The 23,517-nt window shown below is 49.4% G+C and overlaps 1 protein-coding gene across 1 annotated transcript in view; it reads right to left on the bottom strand.

Annotated features, from left to right (window-relative positions):
- Positions 1 to 707: 707 nt before the first annotated feature.
- The window catches only part of AHCY (adenosylhomocysteinase), a 28,525-nt gene continuing 5,715 nt past the window's right edge, over positions 708 to 23,517 (bottom strand). Inside the window, exons 3-10 of the mRNA XM_071572835.1 lie at positions 23,263 to 23,338; positions 20,963 to 21,115; positions 15,580 to 15,692; positions 10,894 to 11,101; positions 9,839 to 9,926; positions 8,854 to 8,971; positions 5,460 to 5,654; positions 708 to 1,667 (exon numbers count right to left, since the gene is read on the bottom strand). Coding sequence (XP_071428936.1) covers positions 1,536 to 1,667; positions 5,460 to 5,654; positions 8,854 to 8,971; positions 9,839 to 9,926; positions 10,894 to 11,101; positions 15,580 to 15,692; positions 20,963 to 21,115; positions 23,263 to 23,338 — 1,083 coding nt within the window. The 3' untranslated portion in view covers positions 708 to 1,535. The remainder of the gene's footprint in view (positions 1,668 to 5,459; positions 5,655 to 8,853; positions 8,972 to 9,838; positions 9,927 to 10,893; positions 11,102 to 15,579; positions 15,693 to 20,962; positions 21,116 to 23,262; positions 23,339 to 23,517) is intronic.

Here is a 23,517-nt window from a genome sequence, read left to right on the forward strand (position 1 = left end):
TTGAGGGGCTGGAGCGGGGCCAGAGAAGAGCAACGAGGCTGGAGAAGGGACTGGAGCACAAGTGCTGGGGGGAGAGGCTGAGGGAGCTGGGGGTGTTTAGCCTGGAGAAGAGGAGGCTCAGAGGTGACCTCAGCACTGTCTGGAACTGCCTGAAGGGAAGTTCTGGCCAGGTGGGGGTTGGTCTCTTCTCCCAGGCACTCAGCAATAGGACAAGGGGGCACGATGGGCTCAAGCTCTGCCAGGGGAAATTGAAGCTGGAGATGAGAAAAAAATTCTTTGCAGAGAGAGTGCTCAGGGATTGGAATGGGCTGCCCAGAGAGGGGGTGGATTCTCCATCTCTGGAGGTTTTTAAGGTGAGCTTGGCCGTGGCACTGAGTGCCATGATCTGGTGATCACAGTGGGGTTGGATAAAGGGTTGATCTTGGTGATCTCAGAGGTTTCTTCCAACCTGGTTGACTCTATGATCCTATGAAATTGGTGTGGGCAGAGGGGAAGAGCAACTTTCCTGAAGGATGCAGCCCTGCAAACATTTCCATAACCTGAGGAGCAGCTTTTCCCAGCTCCAGTGCAGCACTCAGACCTTCCCCAGCACTGGCTTTTGCTGTGAGAACACCCCACATGGAGACATTAAACATTTTCAGCAGCTTAAGGATCAAAGGTAAACAAACCCAAAGCAAACCCCAAAGCATCTCACTGTCCAAAATAAGTCAGGCCACAGTCAGATCTTTAATAAAAGCACTTTGAGTCAGTGACAAACATGATTCAGCAGACAGGACAACTCAGAAAAATCAAGGTGGGGGTACCAGTGTGCTGCTGGTGTTTGCAGAGGATCCAACGAGGTGCCTAAACCCAACCACCCCCTCAGTGGCTTCTCAGCCCTTCACAACACACTAGAAGGCTGCTAGAAAAGTCTATCTTGCCTCACCCTCCCCAGGTTAGTATGGAAGAAGCACAGAAAGGTCTTTATTCGGACCAAAATTGACAGAGTAAATTAAGCCAGAAAAAAATCCAGCTCTAATCTTCAAGTAGGAGGTGAAGTTGATTTTACAGGAAGGAGACCAAGCAACCTCTGTCCTCCCTATTTCCTCCAGTGTCACTTCTCCAGGGCAGCTGTCGAGGGGGGCCTGGCACTGCCAGTCTGCCAACAGGATCACCTGCTTGGAGCAGGGCATGGCAGAAGGCACCAACCTGCAGAAACCAGCCCCCACCTGAGCAGGGGGTCTGCTCAAAGCTGTCAGCCCCCTGTGTGACAGGACAACACACCCCCACTCAGCCACCTTCTGTCCTGCTCCCCTGACTGGGACACTAGAGGCCAATCAAGGGGCATGGCATCCTTGTCACTGTGACAACAGCTAAGCAACCAATTCTAAATCCAGGAGTCAGTGACCCTCTTGCATTGAGGCTGCCTTGGCAAGGGGAGGGGCTCTGCAGCACTGAGAGGAGCAGGCAAAGGGCTTGTCCTCAGGAGCCCAGCACACACAGGAGCTTTGGAAGGTTGGATCCCTGCACTTTGGTCTCTGGGGAGTGCCAGCTGCTCAGTATCTGTAGTGGTCTGGCTTGAAGGGCCCATCTCTTGGCAAGCCCAGGTATTTGGCCTGTTTGTCACTCAGCTTGGTGAGCTTCACACTCAGCTTGTCCAGGTGAGCAGCAGCCACAGCTTCATCCAGCTGCAAAACAACACACAGGGACAGCAACGTAAGAACAGCATCCAACCAGTTCAGGAAGTCACAGGCAACAGTGAGAGAGGATTACATGGAAACCAAGAGCAGCTCCAAGGGGGACTTAAAGGAACAGAGCTTTTCTCCTGCCAACATCCCTGCCCTGCTGTGAGCACAGAACTGCATTCTGTGGGCAGAACCAAGGGAGGAGCCCTGTGCTTCTGAGGGAAACCAGGACCCTGAGATCAGCTCAGCTGGTTAAAACTTGGTTGTAATAATGCCAAGGTCATGGGTTCAATCCCCTGTGTGGGCCATTGACTTGAGCTGGACTCGATGATCCTTGTGGGTCCCTTCCAGCTCAGAATAGTCTGGGATTCTGTAAGTTAAGCTTAAGTGAGACAGAAAACTTTGTATGATCATGCCCATTTCAATCTCATTTGCACATTCACATCCATCCAACAAACAAAGAACAGAGATCAAACTATTTAGAGATAAGAATATCCAGTTTGGTAAAATGATAAAGTCCCAGTCATGTTTCCACTATAGACACCTGGACATACCAGATTATCATCTTACAAAAGTACTAATAATACTGGAAAAAATACATCTCCTTTCCAGAGATCCCATCTTAGAGCACAGGTATTTGAGATCCATTCCAGAATCACCACTTCAGCAAGACTCCTTGTCTCTGTGGGCATTGCCTTCAGGAAGAATAAAGCCAAGGTGGGCTGTGGGACTGTAATGGTTTGACCCATGGCTTCCTCAGTAACCACTGTATCTAAGAAGGTACAAGTATTCCACACGTGTCTTCCACGAGGCAGGGGAGGAGGGGTTTTGGAGGCTTTCCATGGAGCTCCTGGGAAGTGTTGGAGTCTGATCCCTCCGGTGGCTGGTGGTTCTCCTGTCCTGGGTGAGATTGTTTCATGCTTGTTCCCCTTCCTTGAGGTTTTTAATTGTGTTTGTCTGATTAATTTGTTTCTTTTTGGTTTGGTTTTGTTTCCTCTCAATTTTCTGGTTGATCAGTCCCCTTTTTTCCCTTTTCCCTTCCCCCTGGGGATGGGATCCTACGTACTGTGTATACAGTGTGGTTGCAAATGTTGGAAAATATAACTTATTTCATTCAGTTCAGTTTCTTTTGAGTTTGTTTCTTTTCCTTTTTTTTCTCTTTGCTGGGAAAGTTCTGGGAGGGGGAAGGGGGTTGGTAAAAAGCTAGGCCAAACCTGCAACAGGGACACAGGCTCAGAAATGTGGATGCAATTTCTTTATCCCAGAGGTGTCTGTTTGCAGATGTGCAAACTCGAGAGGTTGAAAAATGGGTACAGTTAGAAGAGAGTTGAGTGCTCCAGGAGCTCAGTACAGGAGAGCCAGAAAACAAAGAGCAGGGTGAACAAGCTGCTGTGTCAGAGAGAGAGGGAGAGCCCCAGAGAACATTCACAGGTACAAAAGGCAGCACAAGAAGGGACCAAGTGCTGCTGAGTTACAACAGAGGGACAATCTGTAATTGCTGCACAACACAAGCAATCAGTGCCAAGGAAACATATACAGGTCTAAATCCAGGAGCATGAAAAAGACTGATGGCATTTCCCCCAGACCAGCTAAATAGATGTGAAAGGCTGCAATGGATCTGAAGGGCCATAAATCAACAAAACAAGGGCCAAACCTTCAGCCTGGGGGAACTAGCATGGCCTAATGATTCAATAACTAGTCCCAGACTTCACCCTCAGAGGGGCTGTGGTAACAAGACACTCTCTGAAGTAATTCCACTGCAATGAACCAGGTAAAAAGCTACATCTGCTCAGAGTGTGATTCACTCAATCTGCTCATAAATGGGTAACATGGAACTGACAACACCTATGGAGAACCAGCCCAGTCAAAGGGGTACAAGACAAAACTAGAAATGCAAGATGAATGGTTGAAGAACATGGAAGTGAACCATGAAATCTGCCAAACACCACATGAGAGCCAGGGAAATCATGAAAAAGAAAAGCTGACTGCAAGGACCGTGTTTAGAAGAGACACAAATATTTAAGGTTAGTAGATCCTGACAGAATGCCATGGGAAAAAAAAGCAGGGTTAAAAATTGCATCTGGTGAACTAGGCTGACATATGAAGCTCTCATAGGTGTATTTCAGCAAGTTTAAGACAGATTACACCCACTTGAAAAGGAAAAAGGAATTGAGTCACTGACAATTCCCAGATGAGGTTTTCAAACTGCAGCAGAGATCAGTTATTTCACAGCTGCTTCAGCTTGGGGACTTTGAAACTCAGATAGAGAGATACACAAATGTACATGAAGGTAAGCTGATATTCTCACCTCAAAAATCAAAGCTGAGCAGGACAGATTTGGTGCCAAGAACATGGAAACAACTGTTTGCCTGGATTTCCAGGAACACACATTGCAGAAATGTGTGTAGCTGATCAAAGCAACATTCTTGCAGTCAAGGAATGGGCAGTGTAAGGTCCTTGGTAATTCTTAAGCTTTACATTTGGACCTCAAAGCAATAACACAAAAAAAGGAAAGGTACTAGCCCAGAAAATTATTAGAGAAAGCTCTTCTGTTGGTTCTGAGGAGGCAACTGCTTCACTCTGTGCCTCACAGAGGGTCAGGAGTGTTTTGTCCCAGGGGAGGAACCTGAGGAGATCACTGCCATCTGCTGCACTAACATGCAACTTGGTGCTTAACTGCCATGGGCATCACCTGTCCTTTCCACTTCAAGTATGTGACTAAAAACTGTTATTCAGGATGAGCCACATTTTATTAGCAACACTGGGCTATAATTTTCAAGAGAACTGCCAAGAAAACTGTTCCTTTGAAGACAATTATGTTGCAGCTGCTGATCAACTCCTACACTGCATTTCTGATTTGTTTTGCTTGATCCTTAATGGATGGTTTCAGAAGCTTAAATCCTTTAGCAAACACCTCCTCAATAAGTCCAAACATACAAATTCTACTTCCCAAATGGAAAGTATTTTCACATTTACACCAGGTGGCATTCCAAAGCAGTGGGGTTTAACTCTAGCATCTTTTTCCATGGCCATCTCAAATTCTCAGGCTTGTTTAGGAAAATTAAAACCAGGTTAGTTTTCCAAAAGGAATTTGTGAGTTATGATACGATCCAGATTTTTCCAAGAACAAAGAACACAGAGATAAGTTTGAAGGGAAACCCAAGGGAATCTGTTATTAATGCTCTGTGAAGGTTTTAGGACCAGATTTTGATAAGCTCTCAGGTGCAAATGGGATCCAGACTCTCTCAGCCAAGGAAAAGCAATTTGGTGTCACTTCAGCTTCACTGCCCAACTGGACAGGCATGTGAATGCTGACAATAAGCAGAGGAAACAAACTGGTTGTGAGAAGCTCCCTGGCTCCCCCGAGCCAGCACAGGGTTCCCCAGCACCTCAGGGAACAGTCCCACCCCTCAAGGCAAAAGTGATGGGTGAGAGACTCAGAGATTCACAGACTATACTGAGTTGGAAGGGCCCACAAGGATCATCGAAATCAACTCTCAAGTTAATGGCCCACAGAGGGGATTGAACCCATGACCTTGGCATTATTATAGCCAAGTTTTAACCAACTGAGCTCATCTCAGGGTGCTCCTATCACAGTCAGCTCTGCACACCAGGGCAGCCCAAAGGAGCCCATTGCAGAGTCAGTGTGACCATTTCACCCTCTGAGCAACAGCAGTTCCTTGCATCAACCACATTCAGCAGAAAACCCAAGGCGAGTACAAAGAAGACCCATCTGTGTGCCCACACCTGAGGCTTGGCTGCCTCCCCAGCACCTTTTCTGCTGCCCCAACTCACCTTCTTTGGCAGGAAATGGACCCCCACAGCGTATTTGTCGCTGTGTGTCCACAGCTCGATCTGGGCCAGCACCTGGTTGGTGAAGGAGTTGCTCATGACGAAGCTGGGGTGGCCCATGGCACAGCCCAGGTTGACCAGGCGGCCCTCGGCCAGCAGGATGATGTGGCGCCCGTTCCGCAGCGTGTACCGATCCACCTGGGGAGAGGGACAGCACAGCCTGGCATGGACACCAGCACAGCCTGGCAGGGGCACCCCCGGCACAGGGACACCCTCGGCACGGCCTGGCAGGGGCACCCACGGCACAGGGACACCCTCGGCACGGCCTGGCAGGGGCACCCCCGGCACAGGGACACCCTCGGCACGGCCTGGCAGGGACACCCACGGCCTGGCAGGGACACCCACGGCACGGCCTGGCAGGGACACCCCCGGCACAGGGACACCCCCGGCACAGGGACACCCCCGGCACAGGGACACCCACGGCACGGCCTGGCAGGGACACCCACGGCACAGGGACACCCACGGCACAGGGACACCCACGGCACGGCTTGACAGGGGCACCCCCGGCACAGGGACACCCCCGGCACAGGGACACCCCCGGCACAGGGACACCCCCGGCACGGCCTGACAGGGGCACCCACGGCACAGGGACACCCACGGCACAGCCTGGAAGGGGCACCCCCGGCACAGGGACACCATGGTACAGCCTGGCAGGGGCACCCGTGGCACAGGGACACCCATAGCACGGCCTGGCAGGGGCACCCATGGCACAGCCCGGCATGGACACCCAGCACAGGGACACCCATGGCACAGCCCGGCATGGACACCCAGGGCACAGCCTGGGGCCCCCTGTCCACTCACCACAGTCCAGCACTGGGCTCGAAGAGCCCTTAATGACAACTGAGATGCCCCTCCCGTGATCCCCACCAGTGCCTGCAAAGCCTGCTGTGAAAATTGTGAGTTTCTTGAATTATGAAAGTTTTGAAGCTGCAGGCAGCTTCAGGCCTAGGGTAGAGTGGTACTTCCCTGTACAGATGGAACAGTGAAAGATAATTAAAATGGTGAGAAAACTAGCAAGATAACTAAAATAAAGCAAGATAAGAAAGGCTTTGAGGGAAGCAAGCTATGGGAATGGAATGTGTGCAGGTAATTTCCCATGAAACCAAAAGTACATCCAGACAGTAACATCCAAATAGAAGCTGTAATAAAATCTATAGACACTGTCATAAACCTACAAAAACTGACCATGGGTGGGATTTAGAATATATATAGTGTAACTTGTAACTAGTTAGTTAAGCTTTTTAGTTTCTTCTTTAGTTTTTTTCTTTGTGTGTGTTATATGTAGTTTAATAAATTAGCTTGTGTGTGACACCTGCAGCCTGTGTCCCTTTGTCCACCACAACAAATTGTGACAGCCTGCACACCAGTTTTGGCACCTGCTTGGTATTTATCCAGCTATCCAAGTCTTGTGGCTTTCCCACATGTGCATGTGTTCCCAGGCAGCTGGTGCTGCCAGCAGTAAAAAAATCCAAACACAACATGGAATGGAGCCCAGGGGGATGCCATTAGCACAGTGCAGCATGGAATATTATAGATAAATACAGCATTAAATGCACCAGCAACAGTTCAACTGCAGACTCAAACCAGTGAACAGTGCTCCAGGTTCAGCCTTTTTGAACATGTCATTTTTTTTAACCTGAGATTTGTTACAGTTTTCATACCTGGGCCTACACTCATTGTACCCAATAAACTGGTGACAGACTGGCTCCTCAATGCAGAGCACATAAAGATAAAGGGATTATTGCCTCTGTGCAGGTAGTTACCACATTAACAGCCAATTAAACCTCCAATAATGTGTATTTCTCTGAGCAGTCCCACTTCTGGCCTTAAAACAACTTTAGCTACCAGAAGGCAGCAATAGGACAAGGGGGCACAATGGGCTCAAGCTCTGCCAGGGGAAATTGAAATTGGAGAGCAGAAAGAAATTCTTTGCAGAGAGAGTGCTCAGGCATTGGAATGGGCTGCCCAGAGAGGGGGTGGATTCCCCATCCCTGGAGGTTTTTCAGCTGAGCTTGGCCGTGGCACTGAGTGCCATGATCTGGTAAAGGGACTGGAGTTGGACCAAGGGTTGGACTTGATGATCTCGGAGGTCTTTTCCAATCCAATCCATTCTATGATTCTAAGGCACCTGGGGGTTCCTGTAGGACAACAGCTGATGAGCACAGTCAGCTCCACACTGAGGCCATGGGCAAGAACAACCCTGAACACAGTGAGAGCTTGAGGATGTGACTTCAGACCTGGCTGAGGCCATATGGAGAGTCCCAGGATAATGAAAAGCCTCTCAGAGATGCTCAGTAAGAGTTTGGTGTGGGTGGCCAAAAAGCCACAGGGGAGTTATGAAAACTGGAAGGGCAGATTGAGATCTAAAAGGTATGTTTGGGTGTGGTGTGTGTAAAAAGCAGAAAAGCTGTCCCAGAATCCTGCTATCAGCAAGCACACTCCCTCCTCAAGGGGAACTATGAGTCCCATGCCAAGTCAGATACACCTGCTTTGCTTTATAGGATGCTGTCCCTCAGTGTTGGTGTTACAGAACAGTTTTCATCTAGTTTAGCTGTGTTTCTCTGCTTTAGGACACACAGTTGAAAAGCTGACATTTTTATATCCCTATTTTCCTTGTGCAGCTACAGCCATAGCTTGAAGTAAAGCTGTGGTGGGAATGGCAGCTGAGCAAGGATAAAACATCTCTCCTGCTCTGCTCACACAGTCTGGGCTCCACAGGTTTCTAAAATGAAACCACCAGGTCTGGAAGAGAAGCCTGAGTTTGGCAGAGCTCCAGACAGGCTTTCCTAAGGCTTGAATCTCAAAGTGAAAACAAACAAACAAACAAAAACTTCAAAACAAAGAGGTGTGAATATTTTCAAGCCTTGACACAATCCCAAATGACATTCCCTTAGGAGCAAGACTGTTCTGGTGTAGAGCAGTACATGGGCCAAAAGCTTCCCAGGAGGAAATTCAGAGCAGTCACCAGGCAAACCTAAAGTTTTACAGGCTCTCTAATGGTCTGCTCTGCACTCATCACCTGACTTGCTTTCTGAAGCTGAGCTCTGGCATTGCTTTCAGCTCAGGGTTATCAAAGCAGGCACATTTGTGTCCCTCCTCACCACTCCCCAAACACCAAAGCTGACTTCCTGTTAGAAAAGAACTTGATGCAATTAATTGTCCACACAATCACCACTGTGGGGTTGGCTCCTGGCTGTCCAGGACACATGGAGAAAGATGCACCCACAGCAGGCACCTCCCATCAGAGCCCACACTGAACCCCTGGGCACTGGGTGGAACCAGACACTGAGCAGGTATTGCTTCTTTTAGGAGGGGAGGTTGGCAAGGGCTGTCTCACCTGAGGTTTAACATTCACTGCCTCCACTGCATTGTCATTCAGCCACTTTGCATCCACTTCCACATCAAAATGGCCAATGTTACACACTATGGCATCATCCTTCATCTGCTCAAAGTGCCTGCAAAGAAAAAGTTGTATGTAAAGTTAACACACCACAAACATCTCCTCCTCCAGCAGCAGCAGATGGTCTTGGTCCACAGCTCTGCTCAGGGACAATGGCAAGTGCCTGGATCACTGACATCACAACATGTGGGGCTGGGAAGCCTCTTGGAAAAACCTCAAGCTTCTAGGGAAGGACATTTACCAAGGACGTAAGAGCTTATTGGAGAGAAAGTATTTCCCCAATATGGAAAGTAATACTATTTTATTTAATTAGTCAAAACAAATACCTGCAGTTATTCTCCTCCCTACAGAGAAGAAATCATCTTCTCCATAACTTTGAAGTTTCCAGCAGTGTTACATCTCTAAAGACTCATGGCCTTTTCTCCTTCCACCTGATCTCATCTTCCATTACAGGTACAGCCCCAGTGGCACAGGAAGGAGCTTGTGTGGAGCTGGGGCTATAAATTGAGATCTAAGAAGCAGCAACAAAACACTGCAAGGCAGTTCACTGAGAACAGGCTGCTTTCAAGGTTCTCTGTGCACTTACAGATGGAATCACTTTCAACCTTTACCTGCCTCTTCTAGTCACATTTATCTAACATAACACAGAATTTAGCCCTGATGCTCTTATTCTCTAAAAGTCTGTCCATCCCTCTGCACCTTTTGCCCCTCCATCATTACATGCCACAGGACAGGAACAATTGCAATGTGGCAACATCCAACAGAACTGAAAGACCAAAGGCCCAATTCATCACTAAATTCATGCTACATTCTGATGTCCAGACATGAGACTGTGCTAAACCTCATCATACTGCTTGGCATGTTATGATTGCATTTTAAAAAATCAACTCTAACTGTCCAGGTGTGCTTTCCCTGACCATACCTGCCCTGCACTATGTCAGTGCAGCCCGTGGTGGTGACAAAGATGTTGCCCTCTTTGCAGGCCTCCTCCATGGTTGTGACTTCATAACCTGAAAGGACAAAAAGCCATTTCTTTATCCAACCACCAACATTTATTAACAAGTGGGATACAATCCTAGAAGTGGAACAGTACTGAGAAAGAATGAGCAAAAGGTCTGATCTGTGAGTACAAACACCTGATCTATGGCTGATGCAAGGCAGTGGCCTATTCCTCTTGCTAAATAAATACCACAGTAACATGAAAACATCCATCCCTCACCTCTTCTAACCTGCAGAATTACACATTCAATGTCTTATGGACACAGGTCTAACATCTGGCACAGCACTCAGGCTGGACCCAGGGGGAAAGTCTGCAAAAGGAAGGGCACCCCCAGTGCCTGCAAGTTGGAGTCAGGTATGACTAGAAATGGGATAAATGCACCAAGGAGCTCAGGTACCTGAGGCACCCACAGAAGTGAAGGAGCACAGGTGGAAGGGCAGAGAGCTTGGCACTGCCCTCCACAAACATCTACTGACAGGAAGACCCTGAGATTAGCTCAGTTGGTTAAAACTTGGCTGCAATAATGCCAAGGTCATGGGTTCAATCCCCTGTGTGGGCCATTGACTGGAGTTGTCCTCGATGATCCTTGTGGGTCCTTCCAACTCAGAATAGTCTGGGATTCTGTGAAGTCCTAGTGCTTTAACATGGAGATATTCCAGTGAAATCTTACGCCATACTGGACATTTGAGCTGCCCACTCTGAGGGTAATAAACCCCCTCAAAACCAGGCTTAGAGCCTGATGAAATGGGGCCCTACCCCACCATGGGCTCTGAATCCTTGACCCCAAACACATCCTCCAGGCCTCTAAAATCCTTCCCCAACTGCAAGGAAAGAATTCCCACTCTCCAAGCAGATTCAACTCTACCTCAGCAGAGCCAGGGCTGACACCCACTGAAACTCCTTGGCCAGCTCTCATTTCTGGCACACCCTGGCATGCAGAGCCCCCCAGGAGCCTCATGCCCCCCTGCAGTGCTCACCCTCCATGGCTGCCTGCAGGGCGTTGATGGGGTCGATCTCGGTGATGATGACTCTGGCGCCGAAGCTGCGCAGGGCCTGGGCACAGCCCTTGCCCACGTCCCCGTACCCTGCCACCACTGCCACCTTGCCAGCAATCATCACGTCTGTGGCACGCTTGATGCCATCGATGAGGGACTCTCTGCAGCCATAGAGGTTATCAAACTTGCTCTGAGGAAGAGAAAGGAGCAGTTTCAGAGCAGAGCAAAGTCACTCGAGTGGAATTTCCTCACAGAAAGGAAAATGGACTTAATGCAAGTGCTGAGAAGGCTGAGAGGCAGCTGAGTACCTGAACCACCACCAGGATGGGGAGAAGGCAACTGGTTGGTTTGTGGTTCTCCAGTTTGATATATGGAGGTTGTACCACACACAGGCTTCAGCACATCTGTCCCAGTTCAGCAGGTGGGAGCAGTTTCTCCCTGTGTGGGTGTGCCCAAAGCTGTGCATTCTAAACCCTCTCTGCCATTGCCCAGCAACTGTTCCCAATGGCCCATTGGCAGCAGCTGCCCAGGGCACAGCTGAGCCCTCAGGCTGGGAGCTGGCTGGGAAAGAAGCCTGGCAGAGGAGCTGGGAGAACTGCCCTGCAGGGACTCCTTGGCACCTCCACACCCACCTGAGGGCTCAGCTCTGCCCATGGGCCAGCAACCATTCCAAAATCCCCCCTGACTGCCAGAGTCAGATCCCCCAGTGTGGAACTCCCTGCCCTGGGGGAGGCACTGGGGACTCCCACCTGCACCTCAGGGGAGACAATCTTGGGCTTTGGGGACTTGGGGAACCACTCATTGGATCCAGAGGAGGAGCAGACCCTGGACAGGAGGAGCCCCCCACTCTCCACCAGACTGTGCCATCATCTGCACCAACAGGTTTTTCATCTCCTTTTCCTTTGGACTCAAGAGGAACCACGTGGAGCTCAGCACAGGGGCCACCAAACCCCCCTGTGTTTGTGCCCCAGGGGGCTGGGTTACACTGCTGGAGTTTGTGGGTTAAACCCAATTGCTCTTTGTATTATTGAATTTCTTGTAATATTGTTATTAAATTGTAACTCTGACTTATAATCTCTTTTGTGTTGGGTTCATTTCCCCTGTGGTTTCCATTTAAACCACCACCACATCCCTGGTTAAAGGCATTTCATACACATATCCTGTCTACTGAGCAGGGCTTGGACATGTCAGAAACTTATTAGCAGTAACCTGAATTTATCAAGTAAAAGCACAAGCAATTCCTCTACACAGAGGTAGGTCTGAATGCATTAACCAGTTGTTCACCAGTTCCCTGCTGCTGTTTCTCATACAGTGAACTGAACCAAGTGCCACTGGCAGGCAAAACACACCAGCAGAGCATCATCACCCCACCTTTGCAAGATACAGGCACCCTGAGAGCAGCAAGTGCCCACACAAACCATGAGGAACTGGGGCCTGCAGCCCAAGAAGATCAAAATTACACCTCCCCCCATAAAGAGCTGACAGGAACACTATTGCTCAGATCTGGGCAAATCCAGCAAGTATCCACTGACAATGCTGGTCATCACAATCAGGAACCCCTGGATTTCATCTCCTAATGCCCCATGGCACATCATCCTCCTGCTGTATCATATGAGAATAACAGCCTGGCCCCCAAATCAAAGCTGCCCTGCTAAGTCAGATATCAAATACTACTTCACCCCTTGAACACCTCCCTAAACTCAGAGACACACTTTGCTGTGCTATTTTTGTGATGCTCCTCCTTGAGCCTTTTGTTTTGACCAGGAGCAGGGGCTGTACAAACAGATTTGATTATCTGGAGAGTTACACAAGCCAAGAATTTTTAAAAATCTGGCTGCTAATATTGTACTATGTTGCCCAAGGAAGCAACTCCCAGGCACTCAGCAATAGGACAAGGGGGCACGATGGGCTCAAGCTCTGCCAGGGGAAATTGAAGTTGGAGAGCAGAAAGAAATTCTTTGCAGAGAGAGTGCTCAGGCATTGGAATGGGCTGCCCAGAGAGGGGGTGGATTCCCCATCCCTGGAGGTTTTTCAACTGAGCTTGGCCGTGGCACTGAGTGCCATGATCTGGTAAAGGGACTGGAGTTGGACCAAGGGTTGGACTTGATGATCTCGGAGGTCTTTTCCAACCCAATCCATTCTGTGATTCTAACACTAAGAATTCACCATTCATAGGACAATTCTGGTCTCAGAGCCTGCCTGGGCTTTCTACAGCCTTAGAGCACCAATCCTCCTTACTGTCACTTCACACAGGTGGCACTGCCTGCTGTGAGCATCTTCAATACCTACAGGCAGCACCCTGCTCTCATGGAATGTGTCCCTGCCCACAGCAGGGGGGTGCAACAAGAAGAGCTTTCCTGTCCCTTCCAAGCCCAGCCATGCTGTGAGCAAGGCACTGCCCTTTACAGTGGCACCTCCCCTGCACCTATGGCTGGTGCCATATGTGTGAGATGATGTCACAGTTTGCTTTTCCATCTACAGCTTACAACTGTAAAACCATTATAATAAAAAATAAATACACAGTCTATGTTTAAGTGTTGCTGCTCCTACTCCAGAGCAAGGAATAGCAGCACATCACTCCCAGCCTCAGAAGCTGGGCAAGGACTAATGTGTAACAAGCTGTACCTCACCTCCAGAAGTTCCTGACTCAGTGCCTGAAGTCTTATCACAGGCACATCTGCCATTAGTAATGTCAGAAAAATCTGTGTTACCAACCCTCCAAGCTGGCAGTCAATCCTCTTTCCTAGTCCTTGAGCAGACTCTCCCTGCAGTATAAGCCCTCTTTGGGAAGAAAACAGCATGGTCAGGTTTGATTCCTCATCTCCAGCTGCAATCAAAGCCTTCTCCTTCCAGGTGTCTGTGCATTCTCATGCTGGATGCAGACACCTGTCCCACCCAAAAATGCACTTGGGGGGCAGAGGGGAGGAACAGAACTGGCTGCTGCCTCCTCTCTCCCAACACTGGTACAGCAGCCTGGCACCAACTGCCAAGAACTGGCAGACAGAATTTGTCAGCTCAGTTGCAAATCTTCCCAGAGATCTTTAAATGTGGTGGTACAAGTCTTGTACTACATAAAAACCAAACAGTACTTGAAAACAAGCACTTGTTTGGCACTAGAATAAAGTGAGCTCAACCTAAATCCACTCAAGAGGCTTTTACAGGAACATCTGAATTTCCAGATCTACTAAACAGCATTAATAGTTATTATGCAAGAGCCCCAAATTGAGGTGAAAAGGATTTCAAGAAACAAACTTCTTCCAAGATCAAATGCATTCCAGCCCACGAGCAATGAAATAAAAGTGTCAGATGCATCTTGGTGAGCAGAAAAGAAAAGCTCTTCAGACAGCACTACACAGAAGGCAGGACCAAACAGTCCAAGCCCAACAGGAAAATGTTCACATGGGAACTTGAAACAGATTCAGCAACTACAGTGAAAACCATCTACGTACATATCCTTAAGTATGCCTGAAATCCCACTAGAATTCAAGTGCAGTCAAAAAGCACCAGCACCTCTCAAACATCATTCCACTTTATCCTCAGTTCACCAGGATTTATCCCAAGGAGCAGTAATAAACCTAAGCAAGGGATAAATATCTCCTGTCCTATGAACTCCTGCTCCCAGACATCAGCCAGAGCCTGAGCAGCCAACCTTTACCAGCCACAACCTCATGCAGGTCACACCCTGGTTTCCAGCTGGTACCTGACTCCCCTGTGGGATTTAAGCTCCTCAGAGTGAGGACAAGCTCCTTGCTCAGGAGATCACTGTGCCTCAGGAGCTACAACTGCAAAGGGGTTTTCACATTATTAACAAGCAGAAAGAATGCATGTCCTTACTTACAAAGCCCTTGATGCTCTGAAAATGGGATATCTGCAATGGCACATCCAACTAGAGACATCACGGGCTCATTTCAAGCACATCACAGAATCACAGAATCAATTGGATTGGAAAAGATCTCCGAGATCATCAAGTTCAACCCTTGGTCCAACTCCAGTCCCTTTACCAGATCATGGCACTCACCTTAAAAACCTCCAGGGATGGGGAATCCACCCCCTCTCTGGGCAGCCCATTCCAATCCCTGAGCACTCTCTCTGCAAAGAATTTTTTCTGATCTCCAACTTCAATTTTCCCTGGCAGAGCTTGAGCCCATCGTGCCCCCTTGTCCTATTGCTGAGTGCCTGGGAGAAGAGACCAACCCCCACCTGGCCAGAACTTCCCTTCAGGCAGTTCCAGACAGTGCTGAGGTCACCTCTGAGCCTCCTCTTCTCCAGGCTGAACACCCCCAGCTCCCTCAGCCTCTCCCCACAGCACTTGTGCTCCAGTCCCTTCTCCAGCCTCGTTGCTCTTCTCTGGCCCCGCTCCAGCCCCTCAATCTCTTTCCTCAACTGAGGGGCCCAGAACTGAACACAACACTCAAGGTGTGGCCTCCCCAAGGCAGAGTCCAGGGGAAGGGTCACTGCCCTGGGCCTGCTGGCCACGCTAGTTTGGATCCAGGCCAGGATCCCCTTGGCCTTCTTGGCCACCTGGGCACACTCTTGGCTCCTGTTGAACTTTGCTCAGTAGCAGGTCAAGAATAGCCCAGCAGAAGGAAGACTGCACGGGAATGACACGATGCCAACCCCAAGCTGGCCAGGGAGCAGCACAGGGCAGGGGGATTCAGGCTGCATTACCTTGGTGACAGAGTCATTAACGTTGATTGCTGGCACTTTCAGTGTCCCATTGGCCTTCATCTTGTACAGGTTGTGAACTCCAGTGGTTGTCTCCTCTGAAATACCTCTGATTCCTGTGGGGAGAGCAAAAGGATTCACCTCAGTTGGAGCTAATGCTGCTGCAAACCAGGATGTGTTGGGAGCATGCTCCAGAGGCCTAAGTTAAACAAATCCTTTACAGGGAGCAGGAAAGAAATGAAAACCCTAATTTGGATCCTCAAACAGCAGTTTGAAACTTCAAACCAGTTTCTTCACCCACAAGGCAATTAAAACAGCAGGACAAAATATTCTTTGGAATAAAGAAATGAGCCAGTTCTTGACCATGGAACCAAAAAGATTCCTCGCTCTAATTTATTCATCACAAAATGATTCTCTGCAAAATGGACAAGGTGTTCAACTCAGTGATGCTTCTACAGCCCAGTCCATTCTAGCAAGGTGGCTTGAAAGGAGATGATACCTAAACAACCACACTTAAATCTAAAGTACTTGGATCAACTGGAAAAAAGTTGAAATGCAGACTTCACCATTGCCAGTTCTCCTGCTGTAATCCCCCTCAGCTCTGCTTAAACAGCCAACACCAACCTGGAACTAACTGAGCCTCACCAGAAAAGAGAAACTATGAAAACTATGGCTAAGTTCTACATCCAGCAGCAATCAATACAGAGAAGACACTGCCCCCTCCAGGCAAACAACCTCACACTGACCTCATGGAATAAGACTGAAAAGATGCCCATGAGGAAAATAATTTTACAACCTCTTTGAAATAAACAACATTCATGAATTGTTCTTCTCATGCCCTTTCCCTGGTGAAGCAGGTGAGAGTCCAGGCTCCCTTATGTGAGGGCACATGGACAGACAAATACTGCTCCTTTCCATGTCATTTTTCTGGATTCTCCCTCATTGGTAACACCATCACTCCTACATATTTTTTTTTCCATCCACACCCTCCGAGTATTTCCTAAAGGTGAGCACTACCTTTTCCATTTCACAGGTAACAGCAGGGAAGCCAAAGGTGCCTGAGACCACCAGGCAGCAGCAAGGGCAGAGCTGCTCACCCACAGCCCACAGACCTCGTCACAGCCAATCCTACTTTAGGGATGAGTCAGTGGGACCCAACAACAACCACCCCCCAAGCAAAATCCCCCAAAGTTATTTCTGTAGTTTGTGAATTCTGGGCATAGAGAAGTGTCCCAGTGTCACCACCTCCCCATCCACCAAGTCCCAGGAGATAGGACAGGGTGACTGGACAATCCTGTCTCTGAACAGCACAAGAACATTCAGCACCGTTGGGAGCAACAGCAGCAGCACAGCCCAAGGCAGGGACCAAGGCAGCACCATCACATGCAGATGTGGCACCTGGGGACATGGGTTAGTGGTGGGCTTGGCACTGGTGGGGTGGGACTCAATCACCTGAAAGGTCTTTTCCAACCTGAACAGTTTAGTGCTGGGCCCCTCCAGCTGAGCAGCTGGTTGTACCCCCAGAGGACAAAGGGTCAGCCAGCCAAGGGGCCTGCAGGCTCCAGCGAGGCTCAGGAGGGTCCTGAAGGATCACCACAGGTCTGCAGGAAGGGCAGAGGATGTGTTTCCAAGCCACAAAGCTCTGCACCTTCCAGCACCCAGGGGTGCTGTGACTCCCAGGCTATGGGAGTGTGGCTCCAGGGGAAGGCAGGAGGGTGCTGTGTCCAACCCGGGGAACAGTCATGGATGGCAACAGCTGCCAGGAGCCCATGGCACACCCAGCAAGGGGCAGCAGGGCAAAAGGGAGGGCAGAGGAATCCCAAGTTATCCCAGAGCCCCAAGCCCACAGCACAGCAGTGCCCTCCAGTGCCACCCTAACCCCTCAGTCCAACATCTCCCCCAGGGCACCCACACACAGGTGTGAGTCTGGTCCAAACCATCCCCACTGCTTTAAAAAGTCCAGCTGGGATCTGCTCCAAGCCCAGGTGAGCAACACGAACCAAGAACACCTTCTGCCCAAGCCTCTGAGTGCAATTCAACATGGTTTTCACACCAGGCTTTGGACAGGTGCCTCAGTGGATCCTGAGCCATGAGACCTCCACAGCACCCCTCAGACCAGCAGGCAAAAGCACTGGCACTCTGTGGCACATAAAGGAAATGAGACCAACAACACTGGAATGGAAGGGCTTGATCTGCCTGGAGAAGGGAGTGCTCCAGGGAGATGCCACCACAGCATCTCAGAGCTTGAAGTGGGCTGGTAAGATGGGGACAGACTGGTTAACAAATTGGCCAGAAAGGTGGTGGATGCCCCATCCCTGGGAACATTCAAGGGGCTGTGAGCAACTTGATGGAGTGGAAGGTGTCCCTGTCCATCATGTTGGACTAGATGGCCTTTAAAAGGTCCCTCCCAACCCACACCATTCTGTGAGTCTGTGATTAGGCCAACTGATCTCCACAGAGGTCTGTCTCACCACAACCCTCACACAGAGCCCCCCACAGCCCCACTGTCCTGGTGCTCACCTGCAGAGGGAATGCATTCAGGCTTTGGAATGTTTAGGACTTCCTTGGAAAGGACAAGGCAGTGTAAAGAACACTGCCTTGTGCACAGTGAGATGGAGCACTGTAGCAAGTCCTCCCCCAAAGCATCAATTTTTCTGGTGCAACTGCCTGGATCAAGCACACTCATCCCCCTGTGAAGCAAAGCTGTGGGAGGTCAGGGCAGGAACCTCCAGCTCAAACCTGCCCTCTCTCTTCTGGTCTGGAAGATACACTCCTCATCCTTCCAGAGCTCTCCAGATGGCATTTCTGAGCTTAGCACATCATCTTTAGATGGCACCAAGCAAACCTCACATGCCAGCAGGTTCCCTCCCTGAAGGCCACCTGAGCACTGCCCCAGGTGACACTCACAGCTGGTCTAAACCTCTGCAGCTGCTCAAGTGCCACCTACACCATTCACCTTCAATGCCTGAGGGATTTAAGTGACTGGAGATCACAGAAGGGCCTACAGCAAGGAAAAGCTTGAATTAAATTGAAAAAGCCCTGCTGAACACTCAGACCTGCTTTGCTCCCCTGTATTTCTTACCTGAGAAATGAGCAAGCCTAAATGAATGGATCACAAATGGTCCAACCTTCTCCACCCTTTCTCAACAGTGAATGCCACAGACTGCCCTTGCACAAGCTCATATGACTTTCTCCTTTGCTCAGTTCCAGGTTTGCCCCCTCCTACCTTTGTTTCTCTTGGTATTAAGAGCATTTAGTTTAATGGAACAAGCCAACAGTACAAAGGCCATTGGCATGATTAAGGAGAGGGGAAGCTGAGCAGCTCCACAGATACTGAACACAACTCCCTGTTGAAGGAGTCCTACTTTCAGCTGTTATTTGCACACTAGGACTCAGCTATTTAAATTAGAAGCAGCTGAAGCATGAAAGACAATTCCCTCTGAAATTAGCCCAGAAAACTTTTCCAGCCTTTAAATGGCAAATGGCACTTTGAGCTGCCTCATTCCAAAATGACTCCTGTGCTCACAACCTACACACTACACACACTGTGCACGCTCTGCTCGTGTTACTCTTGTTCTACCTCTCACCAAAGAGGGTCAGATACCTCCACAAGCCCTTAGGATGTATCAGCCTCTATTATCTCCAGGATAACTAAAAATGGGTGCTACACAGCTTCATTTAAGCACACTTTGCAGCAAAGGGCTGAGGACAGAGATCAGATAAATGAAATCAGGACTCTACTCAGTGGGCCCCACTCTGGAAGTTTTCTTGTTTCCAAGGAGCAATGGACTGGGAGGTAAAACAGATCAAGTTTGCCACCCTCTACAGAGATCAGTCTTAACTTACTGAACTGCTGCAAGGAGGCTTTTCAGCCACAGCCAGGGCAGAGACCACACATTTGGGCAAGGGAAATGCTGACTGGTATGACATCCTGCCCAGACTCTGCAAACCCAGAGAAGAGCCATTCCTATGAATTCAGGAAGCAAACCCAGGCAGTAGGGATGTTTCTATCAGAGGCAGACTAGAGAGGGATGCCAAGGTATGAGACAGTTCAACAGCCTCTGCCCCACTGCACTGTACTATGCTGGTCCCTTGCACACCAGCAGCACAAGACAAGGAGGAGCAAAGGGCTGGAGGGGACAAAGCAGCAGAAAGCAAAAGGCTGGAAGTGTGAGAGGAGCTCAGCTCAAGGACCCCTGGGAACAGGGACACCAACTGGGACACTGTGTGGGCATGGCAGGGAAACAGCCCTGCAAAACAGAGCAAGGGCATGGAAAATGCCAGGAAGACAGAAGCCATGATCAGTTTGGTATTCCTTGGCATCAAACATCAGAAAGGCAAGAGGTCATGGGCATCAGACGGGGGGAAAACCCAGGAAGCACAAGACCTTTGATGGCAGAGAGGGGAGCACACCATGGGTGAGCAAAAACCAATGGAAACATCTCACTACAGTTAAAATAACACAAAGATGTTGACTGTTGATTATGAGTGACATCAGGCTGAGGATGAAGGAGGAAGTGAGGCCTGTCACAGGGAAGGTTTCCCTCTTCCATGAGCACATGGATGGAGAGCAAAGCCCAGACTCCTCTCACACAGACCAGTTCACAGCCTGCCACCTGTTTATTTCTTCCCCATATCTTCCTTCTAAAGCAGAGCAGGAGTCAGAGGAGAGCTGATCCAGGGGGCTTCTACAGCAAACTCACCTCTACAGATCCCACTGTATCAACACCCAATTTTCCTCCCATCCCAGATGCCTTTAGCAACACTGGCCATCCATGGCTTCCTGCAGCACAGATCAGCCTGGTCATGCCAAATTCCCTGCATCTAAAACATGTGCTGGCAGCACCACACTGATCTGTCCTCAGTTTTACTGACTTGCACTGAAAGTCAAAGCAAGAATCCCAACCCTGACTCCATCAGCATCTTCACTGACAAACTGGATCAGTGAATGCCTTGCAGTATTTAAGGTAGAAAACTGTTCCCTTTCCAAGGAAGGCTGAAGTAGTCAAGACTTCATCCAGAGGTGCACAAAGAGGATGGAGAAGAAAGGCATTAATGGTAAAGACATTCACTGCAAACAGACATTGAGCAATTGTAGAATGCAGACCTTTTTCAGGAAGCTTTTGGCAAGACAGAACCATTGGTCATTCTCAGGTAATGGGCACTGTGAAGGATGGATAGGACAGGTCACTGGAGCTCCAGAGCAGAGATGGAAACAGCTCCTGCAGGTCAGAGGTTCTCGTCTTGGACTGTAAGCACTTTTCACAGCCTGTCTGCACATGCCTGGCCCTCTTCCCCCACCCCTTTAACACATGGAATTCCCACAAACACACTCCCCAACAGCCTCCCAGGCACAGCTGTGCCTGACAGAACAAAGCACCATCACCTTTCAGGAGCTGTGGGTACTTGGTGTGAACCAGGTTGGTCAGATCTCCACCATCATCCAGGATCATGTTGAGGGGCTGCCCATCCTTGAAGTAGAGGGTCTGCTCGATGCACCACAAGTACTCCTCATCAGTCTCCCCTTTCCAGGCAAACACTGCATGGGACAAACACACACCATTAGTTTCTTACTCAGCATGTGGTGAAGCAGCCAAAGGAAGATTTCATCAGCAGCTCTCAGCAGCAGCCAACAGACAGATGATTATCTGTGCCTGCAGGCCAGAAAAGACATTTGTACTGAAAAAAAGATCTCAGAATGAGCAAAGATTAAATCATTTGGCCTCCTGTTCCAGGCCACAAACATGGTCAAAATTTTGAGACTTCACTGCTCTCCTCATTCTTCCACACTAAGAGGGAGAAGGCAAAGCACACTAAGGCAGCCTCACATCCACATACCCCACTCACTCCTCCAACACATCCTCCCTTACCAGGAATTAGAAATAGCCACTGGACATATTGAGACAGACAAATGAAAACACAACTATGGCATTTTCTAGCACAGCAGAAAAATGGGGCCAGACTAGAGCATGAGCCAAGCAGCAGAATATAAACTCTGCAGCAACTCTGAGTTTGAATTCTAGTCTCTAGCACAGCACTAAAACCCAAGCTGAGGTGCCTCATCCAGCCCCAGCAACGTGCTGCAGCCCCTGGCATGTTGTATCTTAGCAGGATTTGTGTCTCTCCATGGCTTCATGGATCCTCAGTGGTACTCAGCCACTCAAACATACCTTAGGCACATTATTTACACGCCCAACATTTGCCTAAACTGTCACATTTACACAGAAAACTAACCCTGAGCCTTGAAGAGCCAATCACACAACTGCCCTTTCTGAAGAAATGTGCAGGATTCATGTCATATTCCTCCAAGGTCTCAAATTCAGTATGGGAAATGTAATACTAACAAAAGGAGCAAATTCCACAAAACAGGATACCAAGGGCAGAGGTCAAACACTCAGATAAACACTGCACCTGTACACTGCTCTTCACTTGAGTTTTGGGTGTTGAGAGCAGTGAGGAAGGCAAACACCAAACATCTGGAGTCCCACCGGGCTCTCTGACATCCCATGCCAGAGGCAAGGCCTGAAGCTGGGAATGCCAAAGGAGCTGATGAAGGGACCACTTTGTTGCCTTAGAATGCATCACAGCTGGGGAAAGACTTGTGGCAGTAACAGAAATGAGACACTCCCCAGAGCACAGAACCAGGCTGCCAGGAATCAGATTTAGCTGCTGCCAGCACATGGGCTCAGGTAATGCAGTTCCCAGCACACAGCCAGGAGGATGTCCTGTCCTTCAGCTGAACAACACAGCAGACAGCCTTATGTATTTATACTGACCCCTGAGGAACTGCTCTGCACTGGGAGGTGACAGCAACAGGACAGCAGCATCCTGATACACTTCAGGGATATCAGGCAGGAGCACAGCTGGGCCAGCTCTAGTCTAAAACTCCCTTGGGTTTTGACCCTGTCTCTGGAACAGGGCACATGGCAGTTCCCTTCACTTCCCCAGCCACTATGGGGAGAGGCTGAGGGAGCTGGGGGTGTTCAGCCTGGAGAAGAGGAGGCTCAGAGGTGACCTCAGCACTGTCTGGAACTCCCTGAAGGGAAGTTCTGGCCAGGTGGGGGTTGGTCTCTTCTCCCAGGCACTCAGCAATAGGACAAGGGGGCACGATGGGCTCAAGCTCTGCCAGGGGAAATTGAAGTTGGAGAGCAGGAAAAACTTCTTTGCAGAGAGAGTGCTCAGGCATTGGAATGGGCTGCCCAGAGAGGGGGTGGATTTCCCATCCCTGGAGGTTTTTCAGCTGAGCTTGGCCGTGGCACTGAGTGCCATGATCTGGTAAAGGGACTGGAGTTGGACCAAGGGTTGGACTTGATGATCTCAGAGGGCTTTTCCAACCCAATCCATTCTATGATTCTATTTAGCACTGAGCTTTCTAGAAAGCACCAAACACCTCCAGCTACCCCCACCTACACACCAATCCATTTAATCAGCAGCTCATACAACCATCTTAATGAGCAGGCTTAGAGACAGTAACACAGCCAGGCACTTCCACAGCCTTTATCAGCAGTGCTGGGCACAGGCTGATGCAACACAGCCTGAATTAAATGCCCTGCTTTGTAACCATCACTGCTGCTGCTGGGTAGTTTCTGTTCTGAAGCTTGTTTGGGAGATGTGTACACAGCTGGATTTAGCAGGAACAGGCAGTAGAGCCCAACTCAGGGCCAGACTAGAACAGGGAGAACTTACCAGGAATACCAGCTTTTGCAATAGCAGCTGCAGCGTGGTCCTGAGTGGAGAAAATGTTGCAGCTTGACCATTGTACCTGCAAAACAGCCCAAGTTTTGTTTGCTGAGCAAAGTTCTGAGATATCAGGCACTCTCTACTAGACACAGGAGTTAAAAAGGGAGTAAGAGCAGAAAGAAATTAGTGCAGATTCCTGTCTTTCTCAGGAGCTCTGTGAAGTTAAGGTGAAAAGTGTGTGACTAAGCCAGGGAAAACAGT

This window comes from Pithys albifrons, chromosome 18, assembly GCF_047495875.1.
Source record: "Pithys albifrons albifrons isolate INPA30051 chromosome 18, PitAlb_v1, whole genome shotgun sequence".
NCBI lineage: Eukaryota > Metazoa > Chordata > Aves > Passeriformes > Thamnophilidae > Pithys > Pithys albifrons.